At 35.4% G+C, this 15,047-nt stretch overlaps 3 protein-coding genes across 4 annotated transcripts; all 3 read left to right on the forward strand.

The window, feature by feature from the left end:
• The first annotated feature begins 2,901 nt into the window (after nucleotides 1-2,901).
• On the forward strand, nucleotides 2,902-4,048 carry LOC114354819 (uncharacterized). Its single transcript, XM_028307388.1, has 2 exons — nucleotides 2,902-3,567; nucleotides 3,721-4,048. The coding sequence occupies exons 1-2, from the start codon at nucleotides 3,084-3,086 to the stop codon at nucleotides 3,996-3,998; spliced, it is 762 nt and encodes a 253-aa protein (XP_028163189.1). The 5' UTR covers nucleotides 2,902-3,083; the 3' UTR covers nucleotides 3,999-4,048.
• A 296-nt stretch (nucleotides 4,049-4,344) lies between these two features.
• LOC114354818 (homeobox protein 2) lies at nucleotides 4,345-5,783 on the forward strand. The gene has a single exon (XM_028307387.1). It carries the CDS (start codon nucleotides 4,557-4,559, stop codon nucleotides 5,619-5,621), a length of 1,065 nt encoding a protein of 354 aa, XP_028163188.1. The 5' UTR covers nucleotides 4,345-4,556; the 3' UTR covers nucleotides 5,622-5,783.
• Nucleotides 5,784-11,741: 5,958 nt separating this feature from the next.
• LOC114354820 (uncharacterized) lies at nucleotides 11,742-14,814 on the forward strand. 2 transcript variants are annotated; one of them, XM_028307389.1, is made up of 2 exons: nucleotides 11,742-12,588; nucleotides 13,743-14,814. In XM_028307389.1, the coding sequence occupies exon 1, from the start codon at nucleotides 11,921-11,923 to the stop codon at nucleotides 12,452-12,454; it is 534 nt and encodes a 177-aa protein (XP_028163190.1). In that variant the 5' UTR covers nucleotides 11,742-11,920; the 3' UTR covers nucleotides 12,455-12,588; nucleotides 13,743-14,814. The 2 variants fall into 2 exon arrangements, with proteins under 2 accessions (XP_028163190.1, XP_028163191.1); XM_028307390.1 differs by having other exon boundaries at nucleotides 11,742-12,585; nucleotides 13,740-14,814.
• The last annotated feature ends 233 nt before the right edge of the window (nucleotides 14,815-15,047 follow it).

Genomic DNA, 15,047 nt, shown 5'->3' on the forward strand with positions numbered 1-15,047 from the left:
AATTTAAAATAAGATGGTGCAACCCAGCCTTTGTTTGACAATATATTTTATGTCAGAGTTGTTCATAGAGTACGTTCAGTCAGACGATACGATTGAATTAAGGCATGCTTGGACGCTATTATCTACCTAAATAGAATCTATTAGTGTAAAAAAATCGACTCCAAAACAAACTGCACTAGATAAGTAAAAGTAGAAAATATATTCCGTTATTTATTTACTAGGTCAAATTTATACCATGATTGATATTTTCGGAGTCGGTGGTAGCACTGGCAGCCTACGGTTTGGTAATTTGTTTTGGAGTTGGTTTTAATTTTTAGTGAAAATTAATTTATTTCATGCTTTTGTTGTTGTTGACCCTGTTGTTGCTACTGAAAGTCGACATTGAGACCATATTTTTTATGTTAAGTGCTGTTATCTATACATATGAAAAAAAGGGTCTTGACAGACAGACGGACGAATAACAGAGTAATCCTATAAGGGTTAAATAATTAGTTGTTTCCTTTTGAGGTTCGGAACCCAAAAAATATATGCGCGTTGACTTAGGAACCTGATCTGTTTTTTCGTTGGTTACTATGAACCTTATTTTTATAGTTATTTTATGATTTTTGAATGCATCGAAACTTTTAAATGGAGAATAAAATTGGCCTATTGAAAGTCTCCGTATGGGAAATATTTTGTCAAAATGACAATTTTATTCTTGAGATAAAAGCTCAGATAAAAGATGATAAGTATGCAATAATACGTAATTCAAAGTCTTTATTTCACGCATATACCGACATAAATAACGACATCTGATTGAGTTTATGAAAATGCATAGAAAAAATGGTTCGATGAAATATGCGGCCATGAGAGCTTTGAAAATGAATGCAGTGATATAAGTATCTATCTAACATTCCTTCACTAATTTGGAACGTGTCTTTTTCTATTATCCAGGGTGACTGGAACTGAACCCGCCATAGCTAATACGCGTATAGAGGAGGTCATTTGCTAATTATTGAACCATACTTTCCATGACTAAAGTTTTATAGTTTATGAGATATGTAAATTTTTATACTTTTTTCAGATTTTTCCGAAATTTGACCTAAAAACTGCTTAATTTTTTTTTCGCATGATTTTAACCGATTTTTTTATTTGATACTAATATCAAATAAACCTTGAGTCAAATAAAATAAATTCAGATCTAGATTATGATTCAATAACTAGTTACGAGCCGTCAAAGTTCAACAAAAGTACAAACCACGATAAAAAATTCAAGTTTGAATTCGATTAAAAAAAAAACTAAAGCTGATAATGGATTGCCAATGATCTTAAAAATATCTCTAGCTTCTCTTCTTTCCAATGATATATCACACGTTGTAATTAGATAATGAAATTTGTCAAAAATTCAAAGTTTATGGAAGAAAATGGAGTAATAATACGAAAATATCCATACAAAGTTTCTTCAAACATCTCATATTATCTGCTATACAGTACTCCTTTTCATAACTATTTTTGTGTACTTTTTGAAAAATGAATTTAAAAATAATAATCACATTATGAAGAAAAGAGTTTAAAAAANGACATCAAGGTTCATCAATTCAAGTTTAAAATAATAGGCAGTAATGTATGAAGAAAGAGCTTCTATTCTGTACCTACCTATGCCCGTGTATTTTTGATCGGTGTCAAATCGGAGTTTTCGTGCGGGGTGCGCGGGTGTTGTGCGAAGCGTGAAGGTCAAACGCTCAAGGTCATTGAGGACTCTAATCGCCTTAATACAGTTTTAACCATGTTTACGATCTCTTATTTCATTATTTTTGTCCCATTTATTTTTTCTGATTAAGCCAAAAATGTATTTTAAGATTTTTTTAAGATGGCAACTTATTGATGTTCATTATCCTACTTATTTTATAAATGGCTCAGTTCGTAGTTTATATTTTACATTTGTTTGCCTGCTGCAAAATATGGCTATTTAAATATTATGTCAGTATAGTATTTGCTTACCTACCGTACTTAATTTAAAAATTTATCAAATAATTTATAATAGCTTAAACTAACTAAGCCCATCTCATCAAAGAGGACTGCACGGGCACGTTTTAAAATGTTTAATCTCTATCGTATCGTCTGATTTAATAGCGACGGCGAAACGAACTGAAAATATTGACAAGTTTCTTTTAAATATTAAAAAAAACCGGCCAAGTGCGTGTCGGACTCACGCACAAAGGGTTCCGTATCATTGATTTATGTTTTTTTAAATTTAAGTTATTTGTATGAAAGATTACGCGGTAATAAGCGGTTTACGATTTACGAGGTATTAAAAAAAACTACTTAGTAGATCTCGTTCAAAACAATTTTCGTTGGTAGTTTTTATAGTAATGTACATCATATGTTTTTTTTTTAGATTTTTCATTTTCTTGTTTTAGAAGTTAGAGGGGGGGGACCAACTTTTTTCCACTTTGGAAGCGTCTGTCACGCAAACTATTCGGTTTAGAAAAAAAATATTTTAGAAACCTCGATATCATTTTTTATGACCTATCCATAGATATCCCACACGTATGTGTTTGATGAAAAAAAAATTTTTGAGTTTCAGTTCTAAGTATGGGGAGCCCCCAATATTTATTATTTATTTTTTTATTTTTGCATCAAAATCTTAATGCGGTTCACAGAATACATCTACTTACCAAGTTTCAACAGTATAGCCCTTAAAGTTTCGGAAAAAAATGGCTGTGACATACGGACGGACAGACAGACATGACGAATCTATAAGGGTTCCGTTTTTTGCCATTTGGCTACGGAACCCTAAAAAGTAAAGGATAACGATCATAATGTACAGTTCCCATTGACGCGTTTAGCGACTCTCTAGCGCCGTCTTGTCCATGGTATGAGCACTTACCCAAATTTTAATTGACAGTATCGGGTAAACTGATAAAAATTTTGACGGATTCTAAACACATTCTTCCAAGCCCATTACGTCATTACAAAAACCTAGGAGATTACCTAATTGAACTGCTCCTAATGACGCTTTAATTAATCCGTAACTTCTACAATAAATTGACTGTAATTTAAGATTAAGGTTTATTCGAGATTTCATCGTATGGACTGTGACAATGTGGGTGAAGTTGGTGAATTTTATCGTGATCATTCAATGTGTCATTTCAAGAGACACTGAGGACCGGAATAGTGTCTACGTGAGACCTTTTGTTTTGAACCACGGACACCAATATCAGTATGTTTACTTTAAATACCCGCTGCCCAACCGACATATTGTGCCGCAAAATCCACAAGTTTACAGCAGTTTCGTAACGGGACAGACCGGTTTTCGAGAAATTCGTCCAGTGAACTTTGTGCCGATCCCACCTAATGGATTTATACATCAACAACAGATTCATCACATAGTTGTACCGCCTAATGTCATAAACCACAATTTGAATCCGGTACAGATACTGTCTCCATTGCCGAATACTCAAGCACTCCCTGAACATGATTTTCTTGAAAGGCCTCCACTCCCTATTCCACTACAAATACCTGACTCAGATAACAAGATTATCGTAGAAAACCTGCATGGAAAGTTCGAGGACTTCATACGACCAGGCTCGAATGAGCCGGGGCAAAACACGTATGGACCGCACGTTCGACCTCATCAGGGTTATAACCAAGGTGGTGCGCAGTTCCACAGTACCACGGGATCTGGGAAATCGGATCCGTTCGCGCTGCATGGAAAGTTCGAGGACTTCATACGGCCAGGTTCGAATGAGCCGGGGCAAAACACGTATGGACCGCACGTCCGACCTCATCAGGGCCATAACCAAGGTGAATCGCAGGTCCATAGCACCACAGGACCTGGGAAATCGGATTTTGCGCCGCCCATCACAAACAAGCCAGGCTTCAACGTGCCAACCGTGACTACTCCTCTGATAACGAATGCTCAGATCACCACCGTAACCCCGCCTGCACATCAACAGGAAAACGAGGACTATGGAGATGTGCAATACGATATCGATGTCCGTAAAGACACGACGTAAACGACGCGTTTAAAATATGATGATTGAATCGTAATAAATAATAATAAATATTAAAGCATTTTATACGAGTAAGTACTACCTAGCTCACATAGGTACACAAATATCCACACGAGTAGGTACGTTAATTAACTATGACGTTAGGTATTTTTGGACATGATACTTACATCTCACAATGTAAGTGGGTAATGATGCCTACATTTGTATCTTTATTTATAATTATGGTTTATTAACTTACAACATTAATTGTCCAGTAAAATAACCAAACTACCTTCGTATTACCACTAGTAAATATATAATGTGTCAGTTTTATTAATCTATCACAATTCACAACGTTGATAACGAAAACAGTCTGCCGTTTTTTGTATTCCGAATAAGTTATTATCATATAAATAAAATAACGCAGATTTTTTTACCTAAACGCAAACAGGTGAAATACCGCGGCAAAACTGGTTTTTTAAGTGTTGTTACTACTGGGTCTTAGACACGACGTTGTCAGTCGACCGCAACTCATCCCAACTACCTCAGTCTGACTTACAGTGGCCAGCAGAATAGTGCACTATGAGGAAAACAATGTTATTTTGTGTTTTACTGGTGTCGTTGATATGTAACAGTTCCGGACATTCAATACTCGGTGGAATACTATCTGGAGCACATGAAATCGGTACGAAAGTGCACAATACTTTAGGGGGCCTGGCTCAGGGCGCCCTGAATTTTGGGGGGCATCTACAAATCAACCATGGGCATGGGCAGTCAGGCCACCGACCACCCCCACCGCCTCCACCGCCGCCTGGTTCTGGAAACCCCACTGAAACTATCATCGTAGTCGTAGAAAGTGACGGAAACTCGCATCATAACCATAACCATCATGGACAGAGACCATCATACGGGAACGGACAACAAAATAATTATAATAACCAAAACCGGCCGGGATATAACTATGGACCTCCCAACAATGGACAGTCGAACGGCAATAATTACAACCAGCAAAATCCTAGACCCGGATACGGCTACAACCAAGGACAAGGAAATCCCAATGGAAATCCCTACAACAACAATAATCAGAATAATTACGGTGCCAGACCTCAGAATAATGAAAACTTCAATCAAAATTATGGTACCAAACCGTCTTACGGTAACGGTGGCAACTACAACCAAAACAACTACGGTTCGCCTCCTACTAATAATGAAAATTACAATCAAAATTATGGAACGAAACCGTCATACGGTAACGGTGGCAACTACAACCAAAACAACAATCAAAATCAAGGAATACCTAATAACCCTCCACCACCGTTTGAGAAACCCACTCAAGATGGGTCGCTGGACCAAAATATTGCCAATGTTTTCACGACCGAACCGCCTAAAAAGAATCCGTATGGCTGCGTTTATGATGTAAACAAGGAAAACACAAATAATATTCCTACTACTAAGCCGGAGGTTGTAAACAATGAGCATACGACTAAAAAAGATGATGACGTTCCTCTATTCGTGCCGCTCAATCCGAACCAGTACCACTACAACGGCGATAAAATTGAAGTCAAAGAACCAAAACGTGAGACAAAACCTGAAACGGAGGACAACGAAAGTTATCCCATAGACATAAGATTTGGCGATGATAAATAATTTAGTTTTAAGTTATTTAAACTAAAATGAATGACTGAGTAACAACTTTTTGAAAGGGTGTAAATTAAGTTTTTTTAATGACCCAAAAATATTTGACTTATCAGTATTTTTAACTGAAACATAAATGTTGTGTGAAACTAATTTTAATAAGTTAAATATAAAGTAATAAACTACGACTCATGTAATGCAAATCTTAATAAATGAAGAGTTTTATGGTGGATAATAAAATTTAAATATAAAGTACTTACGAGTATTTATTTTATCATTATCACTTTAGTAAATTACTTACCTTGCATCATTAATAATTTAAACTTTTCAAATTGTATTAATAATAAAATAAAATTTGTGTGATACTTATTAAAATGATTAACCATTCGTTACACTAATCTATCAAATGGTGAACAGACATTATGTTACTTAAATAAATGTTTTTTAAGTTTGAACAAGCCAAAACCAGTTTATAAAACGAGTTAATACTTAATTAACCACAATTTTGATAATTTACGAAAACTGGAAACCAAACTTATCATGTTTTAGCTGCATAAAGATTAATTAGTTATTAAATTTTTAGCGTTTGGAGTCGCATCTCAAACTAATTTGAAAATTATAAATAACTTGAAAAAATCGAACTGCCTAAGGCGGGAATTGAACCCACGACCTTCCGCTTGCCGGGCGACTGCTCTTCCAACTGAGCTACTTAGACACTGGATGAACAAACGCTGGCTGTAACAGCGTATTAAACTTGAAAATTTCGACGGGTTCATCCAGTGTCTAAGTAGCTCAGTTGGAAGAGCAGTCGCCCGGCAAGCGGAAGGTCGTGGGTTCAATTCCCGCCTTAGGCAGTTCGATTTTTTCAAGTTATTTATAATTTTCAAATTAGTTTGAGATGCGACTCCAAACGCTAAAAATTTAATAACTATGAGTCGCATCTCAAACTAATTTGAAAATTATAAATAACTTGAAAAAATCGAACTGCCTAAGGCGGGAATTGAACCCACGACCTTCCGCTTGCCGGGCGACTGCTCTTCCAACTGAGCTACTTAGACACTGGATGAACAAACGCTGGCTGTAACAGCGTATTAAACTTGAAAATTTCGACGGGTTCATCCAGTGTCTAAGTAGCTCAGTTGGAAGAGCAGTCGCCCGGCAAGCGGAAGGTCGTGGGTTCAATTCCCGCCTTAGGCAATTCGATTTTTTCAAGTTATTTATAATTTTAAAGATTAATTGACTAAAACAAATAATATCACCAATCACCATTTAACGGCCATTCTCACGATTAGGCGTTCTCAGCCTAATTACCATATCATTTTTGAAATTTGGCTTAATTGACTTAAACGCATTTAAATATGAAACACATGAAAAGTACGAATTTAACAATCGTTAAGGCGTCAAATTATTCCAAGCGGTTTTCGCGCAAATGAGACCCAAAAATTTTATAGTCACGGTAATTAGATAAGGCTAATACTTAATCTAACGGTAATTAGAAAAAAGATAGTAAAAACGCAAGAAAACAACATCTTGCATTGATAAATATGTATACAAATATAAAGCGTCATAAAAACGCTGTAGGTACACTTAATAACCCTTTGAAAAAGGAAAACACTTGTTTCTATTATTTATTGTATCAAGATATTTTTAGTATACTGCAATAATCGAGGCTATAACAGGAACATTTAGTTTCGGCCAGAAGGGGCTACGTGGCACATTTTTTCATCAGAATCTTAATCATCATTTATTTGATTTTAATGTGGTACAAACGATTAAACGTACAGATAACGGATCAGGAGATCTCACAAATTTCATTTTTCTTTTTAATCTATCTGCGATCAGCCATCACCCATTATCAGATTAAATTGAATTTGTAATAATGACAGTTCCAGCTCAGCATATCCTATGATTTGTCACCTCGATTCTTTTACAATAAGTTTTCAGATTGATGCTATTCGCTTTCTCCCGAGCCTAAATGCAGAATTCTTAGAATTTAGAAGGGATGCAGCAAATAGATTGCATGAAGGTCTAGTCTTTGGTTGTAAGCTTTACAGGATTTTCCACACCCTCTTTGACGTTTGGTATCACTTCAATGGACTTTGTAAACCAAGGTGCACAGCTCAAGATTTTTAAAACTTTATTTTGAAAACGTTTAAGGATTTCTACATTTGCGAGTAGGCTAAGTCGATGCCATGTCTACATGGGTTTTAGGATCCATTTGTATATAGTTTGTTCTCCAAGCTTCTTCTGTCCAGTACCCATTGCATATCACGAAGTTTTTTCTATGCATAACAAAGCAGGTAGGATGCAGTTTAGGATGGTACAAAGTGCCTATGCACTATTGCCTTGAAAAGTCCCATTGTCTGTTGATTTGTTCTCTTTTGTTCTTAATGTGATCACGCCAGGTAAGTGTTACTGTAGGAAAATCTCATTTTCTTAGGGCAAAGGTATTATGGATAGATTTTAATGGTATTATATTACAATTAATTAATGAGTTAAGATGTTAATATTAATTATACTAATAGTAAAAATAAATATCTGGTACGAGACATGTTTCATGCAGGGGTGACATCTCCTGGCCATCAGAAAGCCCCGATTTCACTCCAGGTAACTTCATTTTGTGGGGTCACCTTAGGGGTTAAGATGTACTCTTAAATCCAACAACCATGCAGCAACTGAAGCTGAACATTTGTCATGAAATCGAATCTATTTCGAGGTTACTCTATTGAAAGTTTTTTAAAATTTTGATTGTCAGATTGGAAGAAAAGTTCGTACAGTTGTTATGCGAAGGTCTAGGTATATTTTATATTTTATCATCATACTTATTCAATCGTGAGTGCAATTTGTAGGTAATAATTTCATACAACGGTGATTATAAATATACGGTAATTAGTGTATGGAAATTATAAAACGACAGTTTTTCTTCAAAATCTCCAAAATCTTCAGCGTATGCAAATACTGTCTTACTACAACGTATGAAGGCCAAAGAACTGAATCTATTTAAATTAACAACGTGGATCTACCTTCAAAAATCAAGTATAAAAATAAGGACATGGTAAATAGAAAAATTGAAAACCAAAGATATGGTAATTATACTCTTACGAAAATTCATCGACGGTACGCCAACGCAATAGACGTCTACTTGCTAACAGGTCTTAGAACTAACTAAGGGCTCGCGCCGCGCGCGTAAATGATGTGTCAAATATTATTATTTAGGCTTGTGTGCCCAAAAACAGAAAACGTCACGGGAATTAGGACTTTCGCAGTCCTAATTCCCGGACAAGCAGTTTTTTAATTCTAATTATTTACAGAATGGTTCTATTAAATAGATATTTTGCTATGCGTAAGACAATCTTTTGTACTCTTTAAAATGTTGAATAGAGTAAACCAAATCTATACGACATAAAAATTACAGCCAAGTTTTAACATTAAGTCGGTGTGCGGACGCGTAACGGTAATTAGAGAACAGAGGTTCATGAAATTAATTAAGTCACAAATACTTAAAATAGAGGCCTATGATTTAATGCACAACTGGATGGAGTTGATAAGTAACATATAAAAATACTTGTATGTCTCTAATTTGTCATTTTTAACGATTTAACAGCCCGGACACGCAAAAACTAGCTCATCTGAGAATGGCCGTTAAGTATATCGACTCACTACGAGTAGAAATATGGGTGTGTTATTTTAATAAAACAAAGCTAGTTTTATTCTCATACTAGCTGACCCGGCGAAGTTCGTACCGCCTATGTTTATCAGAAATAATGTAGTATTGTAATGGTTTTTCAATCATGGTAAAATGATTTTTCAATTCGGTCCAGTAGTTTCTGACTTTCAGGGCCCTTAATACACAATGAAATATTTCCTCTTTAAAGTATTAATGAAGAAGTGTAGATAATAGGATCATCTGATGTTGCTCTTACATGGCGCTGACTGTACTTTACTAATTTAAAATCAATCATGTCGTGTCAGATAGTTTTCTATGATCGTATTAATAATTTAAATGCAGGAAAATACGAACAAATAGCAGCGGATGTGCATTACCCACATCATGAGTCTATTAAACATTATTAAGATTCTTAAGAACATACTTAATCAATATGTTAATTTATCAGTTCTTAGGATTCCGCTACAAAGTAAACTTAAAGTTACAATCACAAAGAAATCCAGGTTTTTTTTTACAAGATTTTTGCACAAAATCACACACCAAAACTGCTCCATTCGGTAGGTTATACGATTACTTAGCGCGATCACGCCAAACCTGAGGGTCCGGGGTTCGATAACCGGTCGACTAAACAAATAAATCCTTTGTTTTTTTTAATTTTTTCATCTTGTCTGTTCTACTATTCATTGTAATAAAATTATATCAAAGTAAGTAACACTTCATAACTAACGCCCGTCACACAGGGTGTCACACAAACCAATCACAGAGCTCTATTCAACGCTGTGCGTTCATTGTTTGTGAGTACGTGCGTTACTGTGTCTACTAGGTTACTTTACCAGCGTGATTTTACCCGACTGGAATCGAACCAAGGGCGCCAACCGCACACACGTTGAATCGCCGCACCACTGCACCGGTAAGTAACATTATGTATTTAATGTTTAATGACAGTAATTTAATTGCGATTCTTTAATTAATGGTTGACGCACTCGCGCTGGTTCCGTCCGAGAAACCTTCCATTATTCAATATGTTTCACGGGATAAGGTTATTTCCACGAAAACACATGGTAGTGTACTTCCTATTGAAACTTTCCGCCATGGAATGAAGTCATTCATCTTAATAAATGGCTAGCGAACGCCTGCAACTACTTAGGTATGCGTAACAAAACTTCCCTTCTAGGGAAGATTCCGCGACATTTAGACCTTAACTTTCAACACCCCTTTTCCATAATTTGACCCTAGCGAATCTCATGTCTTCTACTTAATTAGATATTACAAACCTGTCAAGTACCTACTTGAAGTACTTCCTGTTCCGTTCAATATTAAGGATTTTTACAACTTTAAATAAAGCTTTTAGCTCATTTGTTGTTAGTAGGTACGCCTCTATTCGTAGACTTTATATGTATAAACTTAAGAGCATACGTAGTAGGTCTCGTAGAGACGTAGAGGTAGGTAGGTAAGTATGTTACTTTGCCGTTTCGCGTTTAAGGTCAAAACCAAAATTATAAAGGCTAAGATGATGACGTAGCTACGGTAATGAAATAAAAATCCCCGCTCTTAATTCGCTGGTTGAATTCCTTTCTTTTATGATGATAAATATCTTGAAATCTTGTTATGTTTGAATATTTATGTAAATTCGTGACCATCACAACTATGGAATATTTTGGAATTTCTCTAAGGTTCTCAAAGTTCGGGAAAATATAAGGTGGACGGACATTTTGCAATTTTCAGGCGCACGCGTCTACGCGTCTACATTTTGGAGGAGATTTTTACGTTAAACCTGTGGTTAAACGCTTTGGCATGACAGCTACCTAGACATGCGTTCTTCAAATTAAAGTAAGTAAGACCTATTACCTCAGTGCCATTTCCACCAACTACATACACACAAGGTGAATCGCGTAACTAGTGCCTACGTTTTTGGAATATCCAAAGTTGTGACGAGAATGGGTAATGGTGAAATAAATATAGCCTAAGAAGACGGTCGGAATTGCATGACTCACATTCAAGTCTTACAGTATCTACTTACGTCATTATAGTTAAGTATCAAGGTAGGTATCGTATCAGCCTTTGGTAGGTGAAATTTTTTAGTCAATGGAATAAACAAAATAACAACAACCACTTTACTTACTTGGAAATACAAATACTATGAAGGTTTTGAAAGAATATCTATTACAAGAAAACATACGTACATTTTCAGGAGTTTTTCCTAAGCTGCTATTCAATTAATTACCATGGTACTAACTTTGTTTAAAAAACAAACCCATAAGCTTCTAACGTACCTATACTTAGATTAACAACCGGGTGCTTGTTTTAAGTGATGTAAGTAGATGATACACACTGTGTCACGCGTAATATCAAGAATACTGAAGCCTGCAATTGTATCTTATTTACCGTGGGAATATTACCTCGATTAGGTGCGTCTTTACGAGATCTTTACACGAAACTATCATTACCACCGTAATCGTCCCACAGCTTGGCCTTACTTAAGTGCAAAAACCGTGAAGTTAAGTCAACTGACCGCTAATTCCTTATAACCCGTCCAGCTGTATCTTAACAAGCACATTTTTATCATTCAATCATAGCTATATAAACAAATTTTGTTTACCTACTGTCCGCCTATTAGTGTGTGTGAATTAAGGAAATAATTATCATGGTGGGATTAATCATCGCGTTGTGTTTGCTGCCAGTGAGGAGGATAGTGGGGCAGAGCACAGTCGTGTCCATTCTAAGCTCGAAAGCGGTACCTTCACAACAGCTAGAGGCCGCCCCTGAATGCACTACATTCAAAACTCCTGAGTTGCCGCCGAAACTTTCAACTAACATCCACATGACCAGTCACGATCGTGAAGGCAAGTTAAACCGTCCATCGCTGTCTACAACAGAGCGACCGCCACTTTTTGTATCGCACGCAACACCGGATAGAATGGCAGCACAGCCTTGCAACAATAGTCAGAATGTCACGAATGACGCGGATAAAATGGTTTTCAAGGAAGATGATGAAGAAAACCAGGTGAAGTTCACCAGTCCTCCACCAAGACATACCACCGATGGACCCATTATTCCAGCTGCAACAGCATCGCTCAACACCACTCAAGTGGAGCTGGATGAGCGCTCATCGTTCGACGGTGATCAGTGCCCCACAGGATATGTTAGAGTGAACGGAAAATGTGTGGAAAAAGATTAAACGTGTTTTATCATTAACTTTGATTTTATTTAAGTTTAAATGTTATTGGAATGTTAAGAGGAGAAACTGTTTGAGACTTAAGTATTTTGAAATATAACAAATCAACCAACAGGCAAGAAGAGATTCAAGCGTGGCACAGTGATCAATAATCAGAATTTAGGATGACAAAAATATTTTAATCTGAAATTACAATTATCTAATAATGTTATTGAAAATATCATTAAGTAAATAAATATTTCTTTATTAAAATAATGTATTTGAGACTACAATCTTAAAAAACCGGCCAAGTGCGAGTCGGACTCGCGCACCGAGGGTTCCGTACAAACCTGTAGGTATATAACTTTGATTTTGTTACAGCTTAAAGGTACTATGGACCTGATTATTTAATATGAATTTCAATTTAATACCTCTACGCGTTCATGAGGAAAGTAGTAGACATTAAAATTCTCATTTTATCACTTTGGAAGAATCTCTCGCGCAAACTATTCAGTTTAGAAAAAAATGATATTAGAAACCTCAATATCATTTTTAAAGACCTATCCAGAGATACCCCACACGTATGGAAGCTGACAAACAAAAGCTATTTTTTGAATTTCGTAACTCATTTCGCTCTTGTGTTATCAAATCTGATACTCTAACGACCTCATAGACATAGTTTAATAATATATCTTTAGATTGCTTAGTTGCAGGTTTAATTGGAGGAAGTTTTTTGAGGTTTTTAAATAAATCTGAATTTCTAACTGTACTTTCGTTTCCTGCAAAAATGAAAAGTTTGTTCAGGCAGGGGTAGTTTGGGGTAAAATTTTTTATTGAATACCATAATACAGACTTCCAGCTATCTACCAGTACCAAAATTTCCATGTTCTAATATGTTCCTTGTAAGATACAGGCTTTAAAATAAAATAAAATACCTAAAATTTTAAGCTAAGTTTTGAATATTTTTTCCAAATTACTATAACAATTAACAGTTACTAAGTGTTATAGAAAATGAAGTATATACCTTCATTAATGTGCACCATATTTCATAATACGCAATAATGCACTGTATAAGTCAAACCAAACAGATAACTGTGCGCGAAAACAGGAAGTAAATAGAACAAATCAGTACAAATTAGCGAGAGCACTGCATTTACAAGCTGGTATCTCAGTAATGACTTACCTTTAAACGTTCATATTCAACAAGAATATGAGGTAAGGACCCCCAATCACATCGCGATGATTTGTTTTAACTACCCTCACAATGTCAAATTTGAATATTATCCACCTAATATCTCATTATTGATCATGGGGTTAGTTAATATGGAAGCTAGTTTGGATCAAGTACTTATTCGGTTTGTAGGGAAATATACAGACTTACTTCAGAAAAAAGTTCTAAAAGAACAAAGAAAAAAGTATATTTTGGTTTGGTGTCTAGCTGTTAACATACCTAATCAGCTAATAAAAAAAGTTTGTTATGAGAATCTTGGACATAACAAAACTGCGACTGCATCTTGTTATACCTACCTTGTAAAATTAAATAATTGTAGTACACTTCAATAATTATTGTCGCTGCTACGACACTATATTAATTAGACAAATTTTTTATCTCGGTGAACACATTTCCCAGCAATTTTGACCAAACCAGTGGGACATTTGTTCCCATTAAAGTTGTCAGTTAGTCTTCTGTAATTTTCTCTACTCGGATACTTTTCGGATTCTTCGCCAATAACGGGCCCCGCAATCAAGAAGATACACAACAATGTTACTTTGAAGCTGGACATAATTAATTCTCTCAATAATAGCGTATAATATTTTATTACCTCCAATCCAAGTAGGGGAATAAGGAGTAGACGCTCTTTACGTTTTCCTTAAATACTTTACTGTTGATACATCCTTTTGTTTTGATTAAAAATTTCATGTGCGAAATTGTAAAAAATTGTCACTTAACCTTTTGGTTAATTATTTTCGTATTTCAGCTATAGGTATTCACAATTTTAAATTGATTATGTTTAGTTTATGAACCTCGAAACGGAACAAATGTAGGTTAGTGACCCAATATTGTGTTATAAATGTTTAAAAATACAACATATACCACTTGAGTATTGTTCGTTAAACAAAAGCGATCACACCTGAATAATTGGAAAATACAACTGCCTCGACATTTCAAGACATGAACAGTCTAAAAATTATTGTTGTAAAATGTTTGTGCATACTTTTGATTTTGGGTCTAGCTTATTGTGACGATGATTTTGATGAACATGAATATTTCAATAGCATTATTAAGAATTTCGGTGTTCCCGTCCCACCCGTTTCACCAGATTCCACTGAAGACGTGGATTGAAAGCTACTAGAAGAAGCGCGAAATAAAGTTTGTTCTGCAATTATGTAATTTTTATTTCACCCTTCCTTTTAAGAAAGTTAATCCAAATCTCAATCCAAATCCTTCAATTAATATGACAAGTAGTCTAGAAAGATTTACCAACACCGTTTTTCTAACAGGAAAGGATACTGTGTAACACCAAGGCAATGCGTTAGAACTTAAGCTAAAATTTTTGTCAGCTTAGGTTTAATATAAAATGTAAAATTATAAATAAATTAGGACTGTTATTCTTAT

The sequence above is a fragment of the Ostrinia furnacalis genome, unplaced genomic scaffold (assembly GCF_004193835.3).
Source record: "Ostrinia furnacalis isolate ACB-3 unplaced genomic scaffold, ASM419383v2 OfSCF2163, whole genome shotgun sequence".
Classification (NCBI taxonomy): domain Eukaryota; kingdom Metazoa; phylum Arthropoda; class Insecta; order Lepidoptera; family Crambidae; genus Ostrinia; species Ostrinia furnacalis.